Source organism: Periophthalmus magnuspinnatus, chromosome 9, assembly GCF_009829125.3.
Source record: "Periophthalmus magnuspinnatus isolate fPerMag1 chromosome 9, fPerMag1.2.pri, whole genome shotgun sequence".
Classification (NCBI taxonomy): domain Eukaryota; kingdom Metazoa; phylum Chordata; class Actinopteri; order Gobiiformes; family Gobiidae; genus Periophthalmus; species Periophthalmus magnuspinnatus.
Genome location: NC_047134.1, coordinates 22,719,832 through 22,737,195, shown reverse-complemented (window position 1 = coordinate 22,737,195; position 17,364 = coordinate 22,719,832). Strand labels below are relative to the sequence as shown.

Sequence of the window (17,364 nt, the reverse complement as noted above, 5' to 3'; positions counted from 1 at the left end):
AGTATTTGTACATATTGTTCTTTCCTCACGATGCCATCTATTTTGTGAAGTGCCTCCTGCAGCAAAACATGATGCTGCCAACCGTATTTCTCAGCCGGGTGTTCTCAGCCTTGCAAGCTTCCCCCTTTTTCCTCCAAATGTAATGGTGCGCATTATGAGCAAACAGTTCAGTTTTAGTTTCGGACACCACAGGACATATCTCCAAAAGGTAAGGTCTTTGTCCTTGTGTGCATTTGCAAAATGTAATCGTGTGTGTGTATGTGTATGTATGGATGGATGTATGGATGGATGTATGGATAGATAGATAGATACACCTTTATTGTCCCCAAGGGGAAATTTTTTTCACACTTTATTTTGGAGTAATGGCTTCTTCGTGGCAGAGTGATCTTATAGTCCATGTCGGTATGGTCCTCGTTTCACTGTGGATAATGACACACTTTTACTACCTTCAGTCAGCATCTTCATGAGGTCTTTTGCTTTTGTTCTTGGATTGATATGCACATTTCAGGCAAAAGCACGTTCACCTCTAGGAGACAGGACCCGTCTCCTTCCTTACCGGTAAGATGGCTGGACATTCCCATGGTGTTTATACTTGTTAATTGTTTGAACAGATGAATGTGGCATCTTCAGGCATCTGGAAATTGCACCCAAGTATCAACGGACTTGTGCATGTCCACAACCCTTTTCCTGATATCTTGGCTGATTTCTTTCCCATAATGTTACACAAAGAAGCAGTGTGTTTCAGATGTGCCTTCAAATACATCCACAGGTGTGTCTCTAACTCAAATATTGTTAAAAAACTTATGAAAAGCTTCCGAAGACATGACCTCATCATCTGGGTTTTCCCAAATTGTTTAAATGCATAGTAATCTCACTGTATGCAAACTTCTGGCTTTGAAGAAAGTCATGAAAAATTGTCTTTAAAAATCCTTCATTATCTGGTATTTAGCAAATAGAAATAATTTTGGTAATCCTAATTGATTTAAAACAGGAAAGGTTTAGTCTGATTTCATGTCAGACAGTGAGAAAAAAGTGCATGTGTCTGTTATATAATGTATGTGAACTTCTGGTTTCAACTGTATGTACTTGTCTTCCTGATAATGTTGTTTCATAGGAAAATGTTAAATTTTTTGAATAATTGGTGTAAATTCCTAATTGCCATTATTAGCTGATAATTATTGGTGACTGACATTATCAGGCATCCCTAGAGTAAAATGATATTTTCTGAAAATACGAAAAATATGCATGGACGACATAAAACCTCTTCAGGCATGTTTTTGATGAGAGAACTTTCTAACATGGTAGAAAGTGCCAAAAAGACAATTTTACATAATACCCTCTCTTCACTCACACAAAAATACTATCAGGTAGTCGTAATGTTTTATATAAGAAAGAATCAATGGGAAATAGATGTCAAATTAAGCCATTTTATATTATATTCAGATTATTGCTAAAAACTAGGCCTCTTACAATATTTAAAATATATAGGCTTATTTGTTCAATATATGATCGATGGAACAACATATTTTTTGGGGTCAATATGCATCATTTGTACATTTTCTTTGCACTACTGAGAAATGGTTGGTTATTTTTTGGCAATATGATGAGATCTGAACTATAGAGGGTTGAATTAATCATTTCTATGGCTGATTACAGGTGCAAACTATGCTAAAGTGTTTCTTTCTGCTACTTATTTATTGCAGCTCATAGTTTTTAACAATATTGTAGATTTAGAATTGTTTTTGTGGATTTTAATCTGCTCTTAGGTTATTGAGTCAGTGGCATACATTAGTTGTTTCAATATTATTGTTTATCATCTATATTTACTTCAGCAATAAATCAGACTTCAAAATTTGTTAACATGACAGGTCTACTGAACACAACAACATTCATTCAGGATGCACAGATTATTATGATGAAAGTTGTAAGAAATGGAAGACTCGTAGATATAATTGTGTGCTTGAGTTTTGATATTCACACACCTGCTCGCTTTCCTCCATAGAAGTGTGTATATTCTGTACATGTGATGTACCTGTAAAAGGCAGACACCATTAAACCATGAATACAGTTAAGACCAAAATGATATTAATTTATAACCGTCACACTTTATTTGTACTTGTTTCTAAGCGACAACATGCAATAGCATCAGCATTTGATACTCAAACCCAATTGTGTAACTTTTAGTAAAAAAAATAGCTTAGATTAAACGCATATTTTATTTTTTTTTTTGTTTTTTTTTTATTTTGAATGTTTTTATTACACTGGAAAACTTACTTACATTCTGAGGAATTGTATGCAAGATTTTGAATATAAATTTCATATACATGGTTTCACTGAGTCCCCAGACATAGGGTGGACATGTTCAAATCAAAAATATTTTCTACATAAAACAACTATAATGCTGATATATTCTTAATTACAAAAACATTGGACATGATAGCCAGGTTGTTTATTTACTGTTTGGGTTCTCAAGACAATTATCCAGTCAGAAAGCAAAATGAGTCTCATGTTAGTCTCTCATTTGGGTTGCCAGTTTCAATGCTGAAATTCAATTGGTTTCCACCTAAAAGGACCAATTGTAATTGTCAATACCTAAACCCCAGTACTTGCAGGAAATCAGTGCTCATGCAACACCTGCAGCTCAGTAAGATCTGCATTAGGTACTAAGTAAATAAAGTGCATTTCAGCATCATGAGACCTGGGTTGCAAGTGTGCTCTTGGTTTAATATCACAAGTTTAGGTCTATAATTAAATAATTCATATAATTCATGGCATGGCTCTGGGACTACCTTCTGTGCCATACAAGTTTCTCAATCAAATGCATATGCAAAGTATAAATTCAAATTAGTATTGAAAACAGTTTTTGTCCCCCTATTTCAGCAGTTTTTGTCTAGGCCTGCAACAATTATCAACTATCATGATTAGTTGACTATAAAAAAAAAAAAAAATTATGGCAAAAGAAAATTCAACTGGACACAAGAACTGGCTGTATAACAAAAGAAATCTGCATTTTACAATATTCATTTTAGCTGCTCCCCATCTGTGTTCAATATTGTTACTGGGTTATCAGCTATAGGCCAATAACAGGAGATTAATTGCAAAAGTCGGACTAGTCCATTGGTCCTTTAGCAGATTGATGGAGTCTCAGTCGCCCACAATTTTAAAAGGGCTTTTAAGGATTTATATGGACCACAGTAGAAAGGGGAATACACAGAGTGAGTTATCTGGAGTTTTTGGAGTGACAGCTGATTTTTCATTTATAAAAAAATTAGATTTTTTCTTATGATACAGTGAGTTCTTGGGTCTAGTCATCAGGCTTGACCATGGATTTATCAATAAATAAAATGTGTGTGTGTGTGTGTGTATATATATATATATATATATATATATATATATATATATATATATATCATAACCGTTGTTGTTAGCCAGACATGCTAACACCAAACCAATTGTGTTGTGTGTGGTTTTTAACTTACATTTTATCTTTCTGATGCTGTCGCTTCCCCATCGTGCGTGTCAGTGAGTGAACACTAATCCGATATCTGCAATGAAACACTAATAAACCCTTTTAATCTGTCGAAACACAGGAAATAAACACCAGCAACACAAAGCGCAGCACACGACCAGGGCTGATGACGCATGCGTCTCGCTTCTGCTTCCGGGCAGAGTTTCCGTCGGCTGCATTTAAGGGGTAGTACGTCACTTCCGGCGCGAATGTGGTCGAGAAATCTGCGTTTCCAGCGTTTCCATGGAGATCGGCCGTGAACGAAGCGTCCTTCAGAGCAAACTTCGCGCCCTTTTGTATCCCATCATGCGCCGCGCGTGACTTCTTCTACGGGAGAAACAAGGTTTATTTTCTTAAAATTATGTAATACTAGCTACAATTGGGAAGAAATCACCTATAACGTTATGTTTTCCTATTGATATTCAAAGGGAAAAATTAATTCCTCAATCTAAACGGAAATAAACGCCTGCGATGATGATACTTTTACTCTTCTTCAATTAAATAATAAATAATTAAAAGTAAAACTGTAATCATTTCGGAGTCCATTTTAAACGTTTAGCTCATTAGTGAGAAACTGTCACAGGTGCTAGGCGAAGTAAGTGCACAGAAAGCGGTTGACGTACGCCGTGTTGTAGGCATGTTCCATTTTGGCAAGATGGCGGCTACACTGAGGAGTACCCTTTTTTGGCCGGGTCCTTCGAAATACCCGGCTATGGCCGTGTCTCAATTATTTTGGCCCACTCCTCATGAGCACACTGCTCCAGTTGTGTCAGGTTTGAAGGGTTGTTGCAAGACCCGTGACCTGCAACTGAGACCAATCTTTCTGACACTGGCCACCACATTTCCTTCTAGAATCCCTTGATAGTCTTGAGATTTCATTGTACCCTGCACAGATTCAAGACACCCTGTGCCAGATGCAGCAAAGCTGCCCCAGAACATAAGGGAGCCTCTTCATGTTTCCCAGTAGGGACAGTGTTCTTTTCTTGATATGCTTCATTTTTCCGTCTGTGAACATAGAGCTGATGTGCCTTGGCAAAAAGTTCCATTTTTGTCTCATCTGCCCACAGAACATTCTCCCAGAAGCTTTGTGGCGTGTCAACATGTAGTTTGGCAAATTTTAATCTGACTTTTTTATAAATTGTTTTCAACAATGGTGTCCTTCTTGGTCTCATTAAGTCGACTTTGGCTCAAACAGTGACAGATGGTGCGATCTGACACTGATGTTCCTTGAGCTTGAAGTTCACCTTTAATCTCGTTAGAAGTTTTTCTGGTCTCTTTTGTTACCATTCGTATTATCCGTCTCTTTGATTTGTCACCAATTTTCCTCCTGTGGCCACGTCCAGGGAGGTTGGCTCCAGTCCCATGGATCTTAAATTTCTGTATAATATGTGCAACTGTAGTCACAGGAACATCAAGCTGCTTGGAGATGGTCTTATATCCTTTACCTTTAACATGCTTGTCATGCTTGTCTTGGTCACATTATTTTCAGTCTTTTCTAGGGGTACCATCATTTTTGTCCAGGCCTGTTTCATGAGTTTATTTATTTTTTTAATAATTCTGTTGAAGCATGGTTGAAAAGCGATGTCTGATTTTTTACTGGTTAAATTTCATAGAAATTGTATTTATTATTATTTTTGTCAGATTCAAGTTATTTCTGTGACCGTTGTGAGTTTTTCTTTCATCAACCAAAGGGTACCAATAATTTTGTTCACGTGTGTATTAAAGGAACTGTATGTAGTCTGCATTTTTTTTTTTTAAATAAGGCAATCACAACTGAAGTTGGGTTTCCCGTGCCTAAACCTGCAGATAAAAGACGCAAGTCATGTGTAAGGTCAGAACCTTACACAAAGCTGCAGTGTTTCCCATAGATTTGGTTAAGTTATGGTGGCACAAATAATTTTTATTGGAATAAGTTCATCTGATTCAATTTGCAGAGTATAAATTTAGTGCCTATATTTGATTTTTTAAGCAGTTATGACCAGTGTACTCTCTTATAAGTTTATAATAACACAATGAGCAAAAGAACAATTTCATTATGCCAATATATAGTCCAGGTTGTTTTTAGACTATGGGGGCCACCGTAGTCTCCTGTATTAATGGGAAACACTGTAATGATTAGCTCCAGGTGCTGGGGTTTAGGTAGTGAGGATTCACATCAGGTAGTCCTTTTGAATTTAAACCAACTGGATTTCAAGCATTAAAGCGGGCAGCCCACATGAGGTACTCATTGGAGGCTCAGTCACCTTTCAGTATATAAAATTGTATATTATCATCTTGAAAACTAAAACACCAAATAAATAGGACATCATGTCCAATATTTTTGTAACTAAGAATAAATCTGCACTAGAACTGTTATCAGTAAAAGCTACATTTAAAATCAAAATAATACATCTTACATACATCCATTAACTTTCATTAAAGCCTCACTATGTTATGACATGATGACACATGATTATAAGAAACAGCATTCATTTAGTAAGTTTGTGGACCCAATTTCCAGAGTTTTATTGGCCCTTGCCCTCACCCTGCAATTTACATCAATATCAATAGTGTGAATTCAACAAAATGTACTGACAGTGTATGAAAAGAACCCATGCAACAAAAGTCACTTGTATTTGTCTGGAACAAATGTGGATGTTCTTTGTAGTTTAAATGGGTTTATTAGGTACAACTCAAGAAGGACTTCCAAATGACAACTTCTGTTCATAGTGTAGTGCGTTTCCATTGTGGTCTGTGTTTTTGCCCTGCAGCTCCACAGCCTGCATACCTGAGTTACACACACTTAAGCTTCTGTTTTAGAATTTTTTAAGAAAACATGATGGCATGTAATGACAACCACATTAAAACAAAGAAAACAGATATGTATTTGTAAAAAAAACAAAACACACAAAAAAACAAAACAAAAAACACACATTTTGGAAAGCATATGGATCCTTGGCACTTTTCTTAAGTCATGAGTCCTGTACCATCAGTAGTGGTCTCTAATATATCTGTGGATATTAGGCAGATGCCACTTCATGCCAAATCTAGTGTGATAAAAGTGTGGTCAGAAGCACAGGTCACCGCAGGTCCATCATGGAGACAGTGTCCTCAACGATGTTCACATGTCCTGCATGCTGAAACACAACAGCACAGCACACCAGGGTTGTCATTTACATTTATTTACTTCAGTAACTAATCGTACTTTTTAAAGAAGTTAATCCATGACATGTGCGAGACGCTGCTTGTAAACTTTTGTCCAGTTGATGGAATTTTATTTTGTGATGTTAGTTGTGTTTTAGTGAAAAGAGTAGTTTAAGCTGCTATATGCACTGTAATTGTAAATCACAAATCAGACATTCCAAACTGGATTGCATTTGAGTAGTTTTTTCAAATATTTTTATACTTTCACTATGCTAATTTTACTCAATAAACAGTGAAACATTTTACAGAAATGGAGCTACAGCAGAGATTGAATCCAGAAGACTATTCTGCTCCATCACCTGGCTCTCTTTAGATGTCACCTATGCTCCAGTAATTCTCCCTCATGCAAGCCAATCAACTGAGTGTTCCTGAGCTCCCTGCATGGCTCGGCCTTCTCAATCTGCACCAGTCTAACAGGATATTGCCGAAGGCACAGTTGTTCCAGTTTGAAATAAATTGAGTTGTAGACATTGCTTTGTCATAGACACATAACATATTTAAATCACCACGTTACCTTTTATTGTTTTGAAAATGACAAATTTACTGATCAATTAACATGTTTTATAAGTTATCACTTTTGTTTCTGATGCTTTTTCGAGTCCCCCCTTCCTTTGCTCCCCTCGTTAAGTCTCTTTGCCTTCAGAGCACTATCACATTACAGCATGCATCCTGCTATTGAAACTACGGCACATTGCATCAGGTTTGTGAAGTGTATTGTTTTGTATCATGCTTTTGTATATTTATGGAGAAATTGTCTTGTGGAAGTGTGGGTGACGTAGGCTTGTGGGCTGAGCACTGGACAGAATCTTACAGCTAACTGTTAGGACGGTTCGAATAGGGCTAGGGAGAGATCGCCAAAATACTCAAACATGCATGGATGACAACTAAATCCTCTTCTGGCATATTTTTTAATGAGAACAACATTATAACATGGTAGAAAGCTCCACAAAGTTGACTGTGCATAATACTACCTCGAATAAGGACACCTCTAGTTCCATCATTATTGACATTTTCACATGGTCAACTGTTCATGATCAGTTTCCTTGATCTAAACGTGTCACAGAAGTGGTACGCTATGCACTTATATCTTAGCTTGCTGGCTTTCTTAACTACTATTTAAACCTACTTGTCTAGAATCATATTACTCAAGCTTGAATAGTCAATACTACCACACTGTGTAGTTTAGACTCTGATACTGTGGTACCAAATATTTCTGTTCAAAGCATGCAAAAAGAAAATTACACTTTTAGTGTTTTCAAATGTGCTTATTTCCCGGCCGGTCATGCAGTACTTACTGTGAACATTGGGGGCTCTTTGCTGTGTGGGTGAAAGCCTTTCTGTCTGCATGCTGAGATCTCCTGTGTACCTTGCTCTGTCAGCCTGAAGTAGCCAATCCTCCAAAACAAAAGGATAAAGGTCAATCAAAATACACGCCACTGTCCAAATGCATTTATAAAGCTCATTTACAATGCTTCACGTATGAATAATAACATGTAAAAAAAAAAAGAAAGCAAATAGCCAATGATCATTTTTGGGGTTTTGATGGGGGAGGTCCACTGCCTATCCTCTAAAAGGTTTGGTGAAAAGTTCCGACTTTGGAAAAATATATTAAAAGACATTTTAATTTGCTGTGATAACAAAAATCTTTTATATCATATCGCCCAGCCCTACTCAGAACGGCTGTGTTGATGATCACATATCATATCTTTTCATTTAAGGAAAATTACTATGCAATATTGTTTAACCCTACATCACTCAACATACAAGACCGAAACCACAATAGCTTGGTTAAGTCCATTTTTTGTATGCCTCTTCTAAGACACAGCTAATTATGTAGTCTTGATACACAGTGCCTATGTTCACTTGCACATACCAAAAATCTGATCAGTATTTGATTTCTTAAATTACAGAATTATACAAATGTCAATGTTGTGTTTACACCTGTGCATATTTTGTCCTATAAATGATGCAAAAAGGGCAGCCTAATGTGAAAGAGACCTACATGAAAAAGAAAATGTTAAAGTTATAGTCATGTTAAAGTTACTCTAGAAATCACTGTTTTATTTTCCATACACAATAGTTACACTAAAATCCACTGATTGACACATCACCAGGTGTTTTGGATTTCAAATATCTTTTGTGCATACCGTGATTATTGTAATTGATATGATTACTGCACATATAAATGTCCCCAAGTACTACTTCATCTGTCTGTGTATACACGTCCATTTGAAACAAGACCCCATGAGACTTCACTCACTCATTGAATTTAGGTGAGCAGACAATGGCGATGGCCTCGGGCAGCATCATCTGGTAGGAACAGTGCGTGTGGAGGTCAACGCTGGACAGGAAGGCCGTCTGAGTGGGGTGGGTCTGAAAACATATAAACTTATATCAGCTTCAACTCATCATACAACTGTGTCTACTCGGGCTGTAGTCCTTTAGTCATTTAGTTGAGTGGTCAATTAATTTTATTAGTCAACTAATCACTTTATTTAGATAAAGACTTATATATATAGAACCACGGCAGAAAGGAGAAGTTAGTGAGTGTGAGAGTTAGCCTGAATGTTTGGCATTTTTGGTATTTATATGATTCACAAGTTTAACCTGTCTTTATAGAAATACACTGTTTCCTAGTACTTTCTAGTAGGTGAAGTTCTGCAAGTGCCGTTTGGGTCAGATAGAGATATGTAATAGTTTTGAGAGCTTTGTCATGCTCCCTTTTTAGTTGACTAATCGATAGGCAAGACATGCCTTTAGTTGACCAACAAATTCTTCAGCTGACTACAGCCCTAGTGTCTACAGTATTTTCTCATTGGATTAAGACCCCATCACACACTTAAGTACAAGAAATGTTGCCTAGCCCAATGTATCTGGTGTTGAGCACACAAATTATGTACATAAATTGTATACAGGGTCAGAACAGACTCTACTGAGGATACTCTGGCTTTTTGGAGCAAGGGGTCACTCCTAAGGACTCTGGTGGCATCAGCCTCATGTACGGTGTGGTCTGCTGGAGCAGCACCATCACGGAGACTGAGAGGAAGAAACTGGACATCAAGATGTCCAGCTCCGTCCTGGACTGTCCTCAGGACTCAGTGCAAGAGGTGGGGGACACGAGGGTCCTGGGTACTGTCTAAACCAGGGGTGGGCAAACGTTTTGATACACGGGCCACAATGGGTTCTAAAATTTGACAGAGGGGCCAGACCAGGATATAGATATATATATATATATATATATATATATATATATATTACATTAGCAATTTGGCCTGTAACATGTAGCAAAACATGAATATGCAAGGCTCATTGTACAAATGGTTTTCCAAACACATTAATTAAATTAATAATTTATTAATTAAATTTCAGTTAAATAAATACAGCAGAAAAACTCACATCCAGTTTTATCAAGTGTCAAAAGATAACAACTTAACATCGTCAATTGAACAATGTTTACCCTTACCTATTTTAATATAATTTGGTCACGTTCGGCGGGCCGGATTAGTAAGGCCAAAGAGCCGTGTGTGGCCCCCGGGCCACAGTTTGCCCATATCTGGTCTAAACTCACACCTCTGCTGGAGCAGCTTCAGTGACAGACTCCCTCACTGTGTGAAGGAGAGGTTCTACAGGTTTGTACTATTCTTGAACTTTGCGTTGCAACATTGTAATTTCTTATCTTTTCTTACCTTAAATGTTAAGTCCCTCATGTCCATTCTGAACATTACTTGCATACTAAACTGCACAGCATACTGCCATACATTGTATTACAGGCACAGTGATCATATAGTGGTTATTTCATCCTGTCCCTGTGAGTAGCGATACTCACATGTATCCAGCCGAGGGTGATGAGGTCATACTGATCCTGTATGAGGAAGAGCTCCTCCTCGTTCTCGGTGTCACAGTAGTCAGGCCCTCCACACTGCTTTGGAACGATCACATGGGTCACTGTGAAGGCATTTCTTGTCTGCAACACACATATACATGCACAAATCTGACTGATTAAGAATTAAAGATAAGTGTATCTAAATAAACAGCATGGATTAAGTTAAAGCATGTGGGTAAGCCTGACTTAGTGTTAACTCTTGCGATTATTATTAGGGCTGCAACGATTAATCTACTGACTAACTAGATAAAATAATCATAATCTGCACAATACAGACTCTGAAACAAAAAAGGAAAAGATCTTTATAACAAAGACACTGGCATTTTCATCAATACTACAATTTATTTGCAAATATTCTCTATCTAAAAGCCGTCAATTTTCAATCAGTCGTCTGACTAGTCAACTAAGCGAAAAATGTATTGCTGACGAATTGACAACTAAAATAATTGTTAGTTGCAGCCCTATTTATTGCTATTTAAAAAAGGGTACAAAATATGTTCCTATTTGATGCATTGTATGCATTGTACCAGAGTCAGGCTTAGACACATTTATGTCAGCAGCCCTCTTGGCCCTGGCAGGAGAAAGGACAACTCACATACATTCATATGGAAGTTAAATCTTCTTGTGTATTTCTGCAGTTACCAGTTTGCCACAAAGAATGCCACATGTTTCCACTGCTCGGATGGTATTGGCCTCCGCTAACTGCAGAAACCTCCGGCACAGCTCTGAGGGTATAAACAACTGGCGCAGGGCATCTACCATTGTATCTACAAACAGAAAGGTGCTGTGACAATGAATCCACTCCAAACAAGGGAAAGTGGCTTGAACGGTAGGACACTCACTGCTGCCGCTGTGGCTGAGAGAGCCAGGCTTCAGCGAGCGGTCAAAAGCAGGAGGGACAGGTGTGGGGGAGCTGACAGCAGAGTGCTGGTGCTGAGGGTTATTGATGCTGGCTGGGGCGCTGGGAGCCAGTGCTGGGGGGCCCATGATACCAGGGAGAAGTGGTGTGTCGGGGACGGGGGTCACTGGTGTGGCAAACTCCAACAGGACTTTGTGTCGCTCTTTCTCCAGGTCCTGGCGGCGGATCATCTCTTCGAAGGCACTGAACTGCTCCTGTTCTCTCTGTCTGCGCAGCATGTCGGCCACACGCACCCGCTCAGCATCCAGTGCTCGCTGCCTCGACTGCTCCTGGACCAGAGCCTCCTCCTCCTCTTTCTGGCACATTCAAGACACATTAGATCATAAATTATATATCATATTATTAATACTAGAAAAATGCACAGCCTACATATGAAGAGGAAATAAAAATGAATACAATAATTAAGAATGAAGACTGGGAGCTGATGCTTCAGGATGGATATAAAACTGAGTTATTTTATTTTACGTTATATTTATTTTGTATTTTTACTGCTGTTTCATAACTATGCGGTTTGCATGAAACTTTCTATATAAAAACAAGTTAAAAAAGAGGAAAAATGCACAACATTGTGGTTGTTTTTAAAGGGAACACATTATGGAAAACTTATTTTTGTTTTTTTCTTACAATAGCTTACTGTATTATACCCCATTAGTGCTCAGAAAATTCTTGTTTTCACCTGCACCCTGTCCCTGTCCAATGCTCAGTACTTACTTACAATTATTTGAAAAAAAAAAAAAATCTGTTTCTGGGTCATACTTGTTAGGTTCAATCCATAAATGAAAATCCGCTGCTTGCTACTATGAAATGTATTAAGAAACGGTGCCTGTCAGTTTTACAGTTTTTAAACAGAAAGTCAAAGAACCTGTTTTTATTATTAAGTTGTATTAGATCAAAATTACAGTTTACAATGAATAAAATGTAAAATAAATGACAGGACACAATAAGGACAGTTTAATGTCATGCTGTGGAACATTCCAAGCAAAACAAAACCATCTACATTGAGGTGGTGGACACTGCACCAGAAAGGTTAGATAATGCACCTTTAAGTACTGGTCAATTCTTAAAACAACTGTCTGTGTGAATTGTAATTAATTGTGATGGCGACAGTACATTACCTTTTTTAGTAGATAATTTGAATATTCTAGTTCAAATCTTTTCAAAAGTGCTTTTTTCAGGATCTCTGCTTGGGGGAATGCTATATCCTTCAGTTTCTGCAGAAAAAGGTAACATTAAATAATAAGTTTGACCCTGTTTATTATTGAAAAATGATATCTTTCTATGAGCACCTTGAGTGTATCCTTCTTCTCTGGAATGTTGGCAGTTTTGTACTCTCGATGCTTGGGAAGTTTCTCGATGAACAATCTGTGATGTGGAAGAAATATATTCACGTCAATTAGTATAGAATATACAATATGTATTTTTACTGGTAACAAAAGTGATACTGTTGGACTAGTTCTGACAGCTGATCTTTGCTGACAATCCCATTATATTCCTATAAGGAATTATAATAATAATAACAATTCAGTATGTATGAGCCTTTAGAAAAGAATTGTTTCCGTCTTGAAACTAATGCTCACCTAAATAAAAAAATAAATTAAAAAAAATGAAAGTACATAAATTAACTCATTTTGTGAGCAGATTACTTCAGATTGTAGGGCTAATTTAACAATAATAGTTCCATTAAATGAAGTTAGAATTAGCTTTGAAATAAAAAAGCAGCCTTCGTAAACAAAACAGTGTCTCCCAATGAAGTACTGACATTATCCATTAGTAGCTAATTTAACTATTGATTTATAATAACAAATACTCAACTAATTCCCAAAGACATATAGTGGGATGGTCTGCATAGACCTACGCTCTTAAGTCAAAAATGGCCTTGGTGACAAGTTTCTCTTATAATGCTGATGTAAACACAATGTTAAAGACTTTTTCTGACGCTGACGAAGCTGAAGCTGATGAAGTCATAAATGTTCATTCAATTTACTTGTTTTCTTAGGAGTCCAAGCTGATGATACAACATGAAAGAAATTTAACTTACAAGTTTCTGAAACCATCTGTGTATGTAGGTATAGTGCTACATGACAGGCAGTGCTCACCTTCTACAATTAGTAGTGTCACAGTGTCATACATTTTATAAGGGGATTTACTGCTATTTCAAGAAAATGTTTGGCTGCACAAACCTGTGTCAGGTGAAGACAACCTAGTGGGGAAGATGAGTGATTTTTGTTCTAGAAGAAGCGGTTGGCAGAGCTCTTACGTGATGTACTTGTTGTAGAGGATGAAGGCATGCTCGATGTTGCCTTCTTCCGTGTACACATGGGCCATGCGGATCAGCTCCATGCCAGAGCGGAAGTATCGTCGTGGAGGAACGTCATCACTGACTTCCACAGAGCTGCCTTTTTTAGTCAGAGCCCGAACACGCTCCTCTGGAGTCAGGCTTACATCTGAGGGGTCTCCCATTTCCAGCAGATCAGCCTGGAGCACAATAAGACAATTTAAAGCACACACCATGACCTGGAACACCACAGGGCTGGAAATTTTAGTGTTACTGATTGCTAGGTCACAATTATTGACATACACAGTAAAAATCCTTTTACAGTTAAGAACACATTAACTTAGCAAGTGTTGCTTTTACAATAGTTAAGATTATCATTAAATATTGTGTCATCTATCTTTTCATATAAATGTTACCACTGCAATTGATACTTTGCAGTGGCATCATGTTGGGGGTGTTCTACAAGAACACTCATCACTTTTGCACAGGGTGACCAGAAGTCCCTATTTACCTGGGACAGTCCCACTTTTAAACCCTGTGTCACCTGCCCGAGTAGAATTATCCTAAACCATTGATCTGTCACAGTTTTATACAAGAAATGTATCAGGTTTCACTATTTGTGACTAATTTCATACCTTCCAACAGTATGGAATTGGTAAAAATACAGAAAACATGCTTAACAGAACACAAAGAAAATGTCAGTTGATATACTGAAGAAGTCATGAATGGAATGAATTGAATTGGATTTCCTTAATTACACGCTCTTTTCACAATTTTATTATTACCAACCACTTTAAACAGGAGGTGTTCCAGTTTTTGATTTTGAAAATATGGTCACCCTACTTCTTCAGTTCCACTGTAGTTCAATAACTAAATTACTAAATTAAATACATTTTCTTTTTGTATTAGTGGTAGTTGAAGTGCATTTTTGACTCCATTATGTTTTGTTATCCTGACAAGCCCAGAGATGTATGCAACTAGTTACTAATACTCAAAACTAATATCAATTTAACTTGTAACTAGTAACTTTTCTTTTTCTAGTGTATGATTTGCTTGTCTCCATGGAGATGTTATCGTTTTGCCTGGAATGTTCCACAGTATGCCATTAAACAAATGAGCTTGCATTTCTTCATTCAATAAAAGATGTTTTAATTGCTCAAAATACCTTGAAAAACTTGCATTCATATTGCGAATTGCCTCACCTCTACATATATCTGTACGATAGACTGAGGAGGTATCAACTTCACACCATGGAGATTTAAAAAAAAGCTTGCCATAATGTGGAACATTCCAGGCATAGCAATGAAATCTCCATGGAGATAAACAGGTGAGACCCACTCCAGTCTCCAGCAGAATAGTTACCTAGCGCACCTTTCAGTAGTCTATTTCACTTCTAGGACTTGTGATAACTTCAGATGCGACCGTTTGTTCTAAGAAAACAGTATCCAACAATATAAAAAGTAACGTAGATATGAATTAAATTAAAGTGGGGCATCCGTGATTATCTTGAGTTACACGTTACATTACTCTCTGTGCTAACGTAGCTAGCGTTAATTCAGACTGTCTGCCTTTATAGTGTTGTTTTAGAGCCTCTATATAAATTATTCTGTAACTGTATATTAGCGGCAGTCCTTACCGGGGACAGATTTACTCTAGACCTTCAGTTGATGTACTAAAAAATACTTCAAAATACGCCCAAATAGCGCTACATGATCGGTTTACGTGGTTTACTTCCGCAATCAATACACTTCCTTTTGAGACACTGCGCCTGCGCGGATTCGGAAAGAATGAATAGCAAAAATCGTTTTACGCTGAAATCTTTCAGCAAACAGAGACAGCCAGGGGCCACAACTCGCATCGAATTAGTATTCTGGTATATTTTCAGTAATTTAACTAAATGAGTTATTGTCACTTATTTTCACTGATTATAGTAGTCTATCCATGTGGCGTTCGAGGACACGTCGTCACGGCGGGACTTGGCTGCACATACACACTTTTTTAAGGCAAACCAAAATGAACAAAACCAAACTTTAAAAACACATATTGGGATTTGAATTTCAAGTCCTGCTGAAAATTTATAAGACTAAATAGTTATTTGGATGTACCCCCCCCAAAAATCTGTGAAAAAAGAGTGACAGCCTTGCCCATTCTTCATGAGAAACAGCGAGATAGTGGCTCAATGGTGTGACACCCAAGCCCAAATTTTATTATGTTAACTACACAATAAATCAATAAATAGGGAATAGGGAGAGAGAGAGAGAGAGAGAGAGAGAGAGAGAGAGAGAGAGAGAGAGAGAGAGAGAGAGAGAGAGAGTCAAAAGAACAATACTTGGATCAGGCAGTGTACTGAAAATCCTGAATCTCTGTGATACTTTATTCCTGCCAATATACTTAAAATGGTTTACTTCACTTCTTCCATTTGTATTTTTTTTTTTTTGTAACTACAAAAAACCCCCCAAACAAACAAAAAAAAAAACATACAAAATTGCATTGAGTGTCTTTCATCAACAATCTCTTCTCCTGGAAAATATGCTACAAGCAAAATTTCTCACCACATAAATGCATTATATGGCATAATGAGAATATAAACAAACTGAATAAATCAGTATTTCTACAAAAAATGCTAAAAAAGAAAATTGTAGATCTATAAGATTTATTTGATGATAATAGCTTATTAAAACAGTATGATATTATGGTTTTCTGGTGTAAGGAAACACACCAAATTTCTTGTGGATATTTTCTGAACACAAGAGCTACTGTAGACCTCACCCATGCCAAAACAAGAGCAAAACAACAACAATCTCTGCTCTTGGAGCCAGTCTCCTAACTCCTGTATCTGATGAATAGAACCTTCACATCGACTTGTTGGCATAGCAAGTGGCACATACAAAAGCAGTTACATTAAAAACACATGAACAGTTACAAGAACAAAAGTTGTCAACTCTGAACTAAACAAAATATCAGATCATTACAATGTCTTTATGAGCGGGACAGGTCCAGACCAAGCTGACTCATTTACATTTGAGTTTTAAAAGGGTGTAAAGTCTATACTGTTCTATTAAGTGTCATTATTTATCCTGCCTTAAATGAGGGTGCAAACCTTTATAAATGAGGTTGCAATGCATCCTTTTGCATCTCGGTAGACCCCAGCCTGTTTATAAGAGATCTTGAATTCCCTATAATAATCAATTTAATTATAAAAAGCATCCCTAATTGGTTGAAGAAACTGCTGATGGCACACAAAAAGGCAGATACACCAGCAATTACTGCCCCAATAACAATCTATGGAATTAACTTCAATAGCTATAAATGCTCCAATAAACATACTAGAAACTGTATACAATCAACCATTGCAACTGTACTAATCTGTAAGACCTAATGAAATTCCCGTTTTCCCAGCATTAATTGGTCCACAATTTGGTTAATACTTTTGCAACACTGTATCAATAACAAAATCAGAGAAATGCCAGGAAAATCACCCACCAAACTTACCCAACAAAGCTGATCATCTCCATATTTACAAACTCAGTAACAGAATGCAACTTTTGCAATAACGGCAAAGAGAAAATAATTAATATTTTTCATGAGTGCAGATA

At 37.2% G+C, this 17,364-nt stretch overlaps 2 protein-coding genes across 3 annotated transcripts in view; both read right to left on the bottom strand.

The window, feature by feature from the left end:
- The window catches only part of ppil2 (peptidylprolyl isomerase (cyclophilin)-like 2), a 93,944-nt gene that overhangs the window by 12,095 nt on the left and 64,485 nt on the right, over nt 1–17,364 (bottom strand). Inside the window, exons 2-3 of one of the 2 annotated variants that reach the window (XM_055224274.1) lie at nt 3,480–3,568; nt 1,983–2,032 (exon numbers count right to left, since the gene is read on the bottom strand). In XM_055224274.1, coding sequence (XP_055080249.1) covers nt 1,983–2,032; nt 3,480–3,511 — 82 coding nt within the window. In that variant the 5' untranslated portion in view covers nt 3,512–3,568. Of the gene's footprint in view, nt 1–1,982; nt 2,033–3,479; nt 3,600–17,364 lie in introns of those variants that run through there. The other variant, XM_033972382.2, reaches the window with a different exon arrangement.
- Nucleotides 5,986–15,532, bottom strand: LOC117375982 (STAM-binding protein-like A). The gene is made up of 10 exons (XM_033972383.2): nt 15,405–15,532; nt 13,751–13,968; nt 12,780–12,855; nt 12,609–12,704; nt 11,417–11,789; nt 11,217–11,341; nt 10,518–10,655; nt 8,952–9,064; nt 7,987–8,086; nt 5,986–6,624 (listed from the first exon to the last, which is right to left on the bottom strand). The coding sequence occupies exons 2-10, from the start codon at nt 13,951–13,953 to the stop codon at nt 6,568–6,570; spliced, it is 1,281 nt and encodes a 426-aa protein (XP_033828274.1). The 5' UTR covers nt 13,954–13,968; nt 15,405–15,532; the 3' UTR covers nt 5,986–6,567.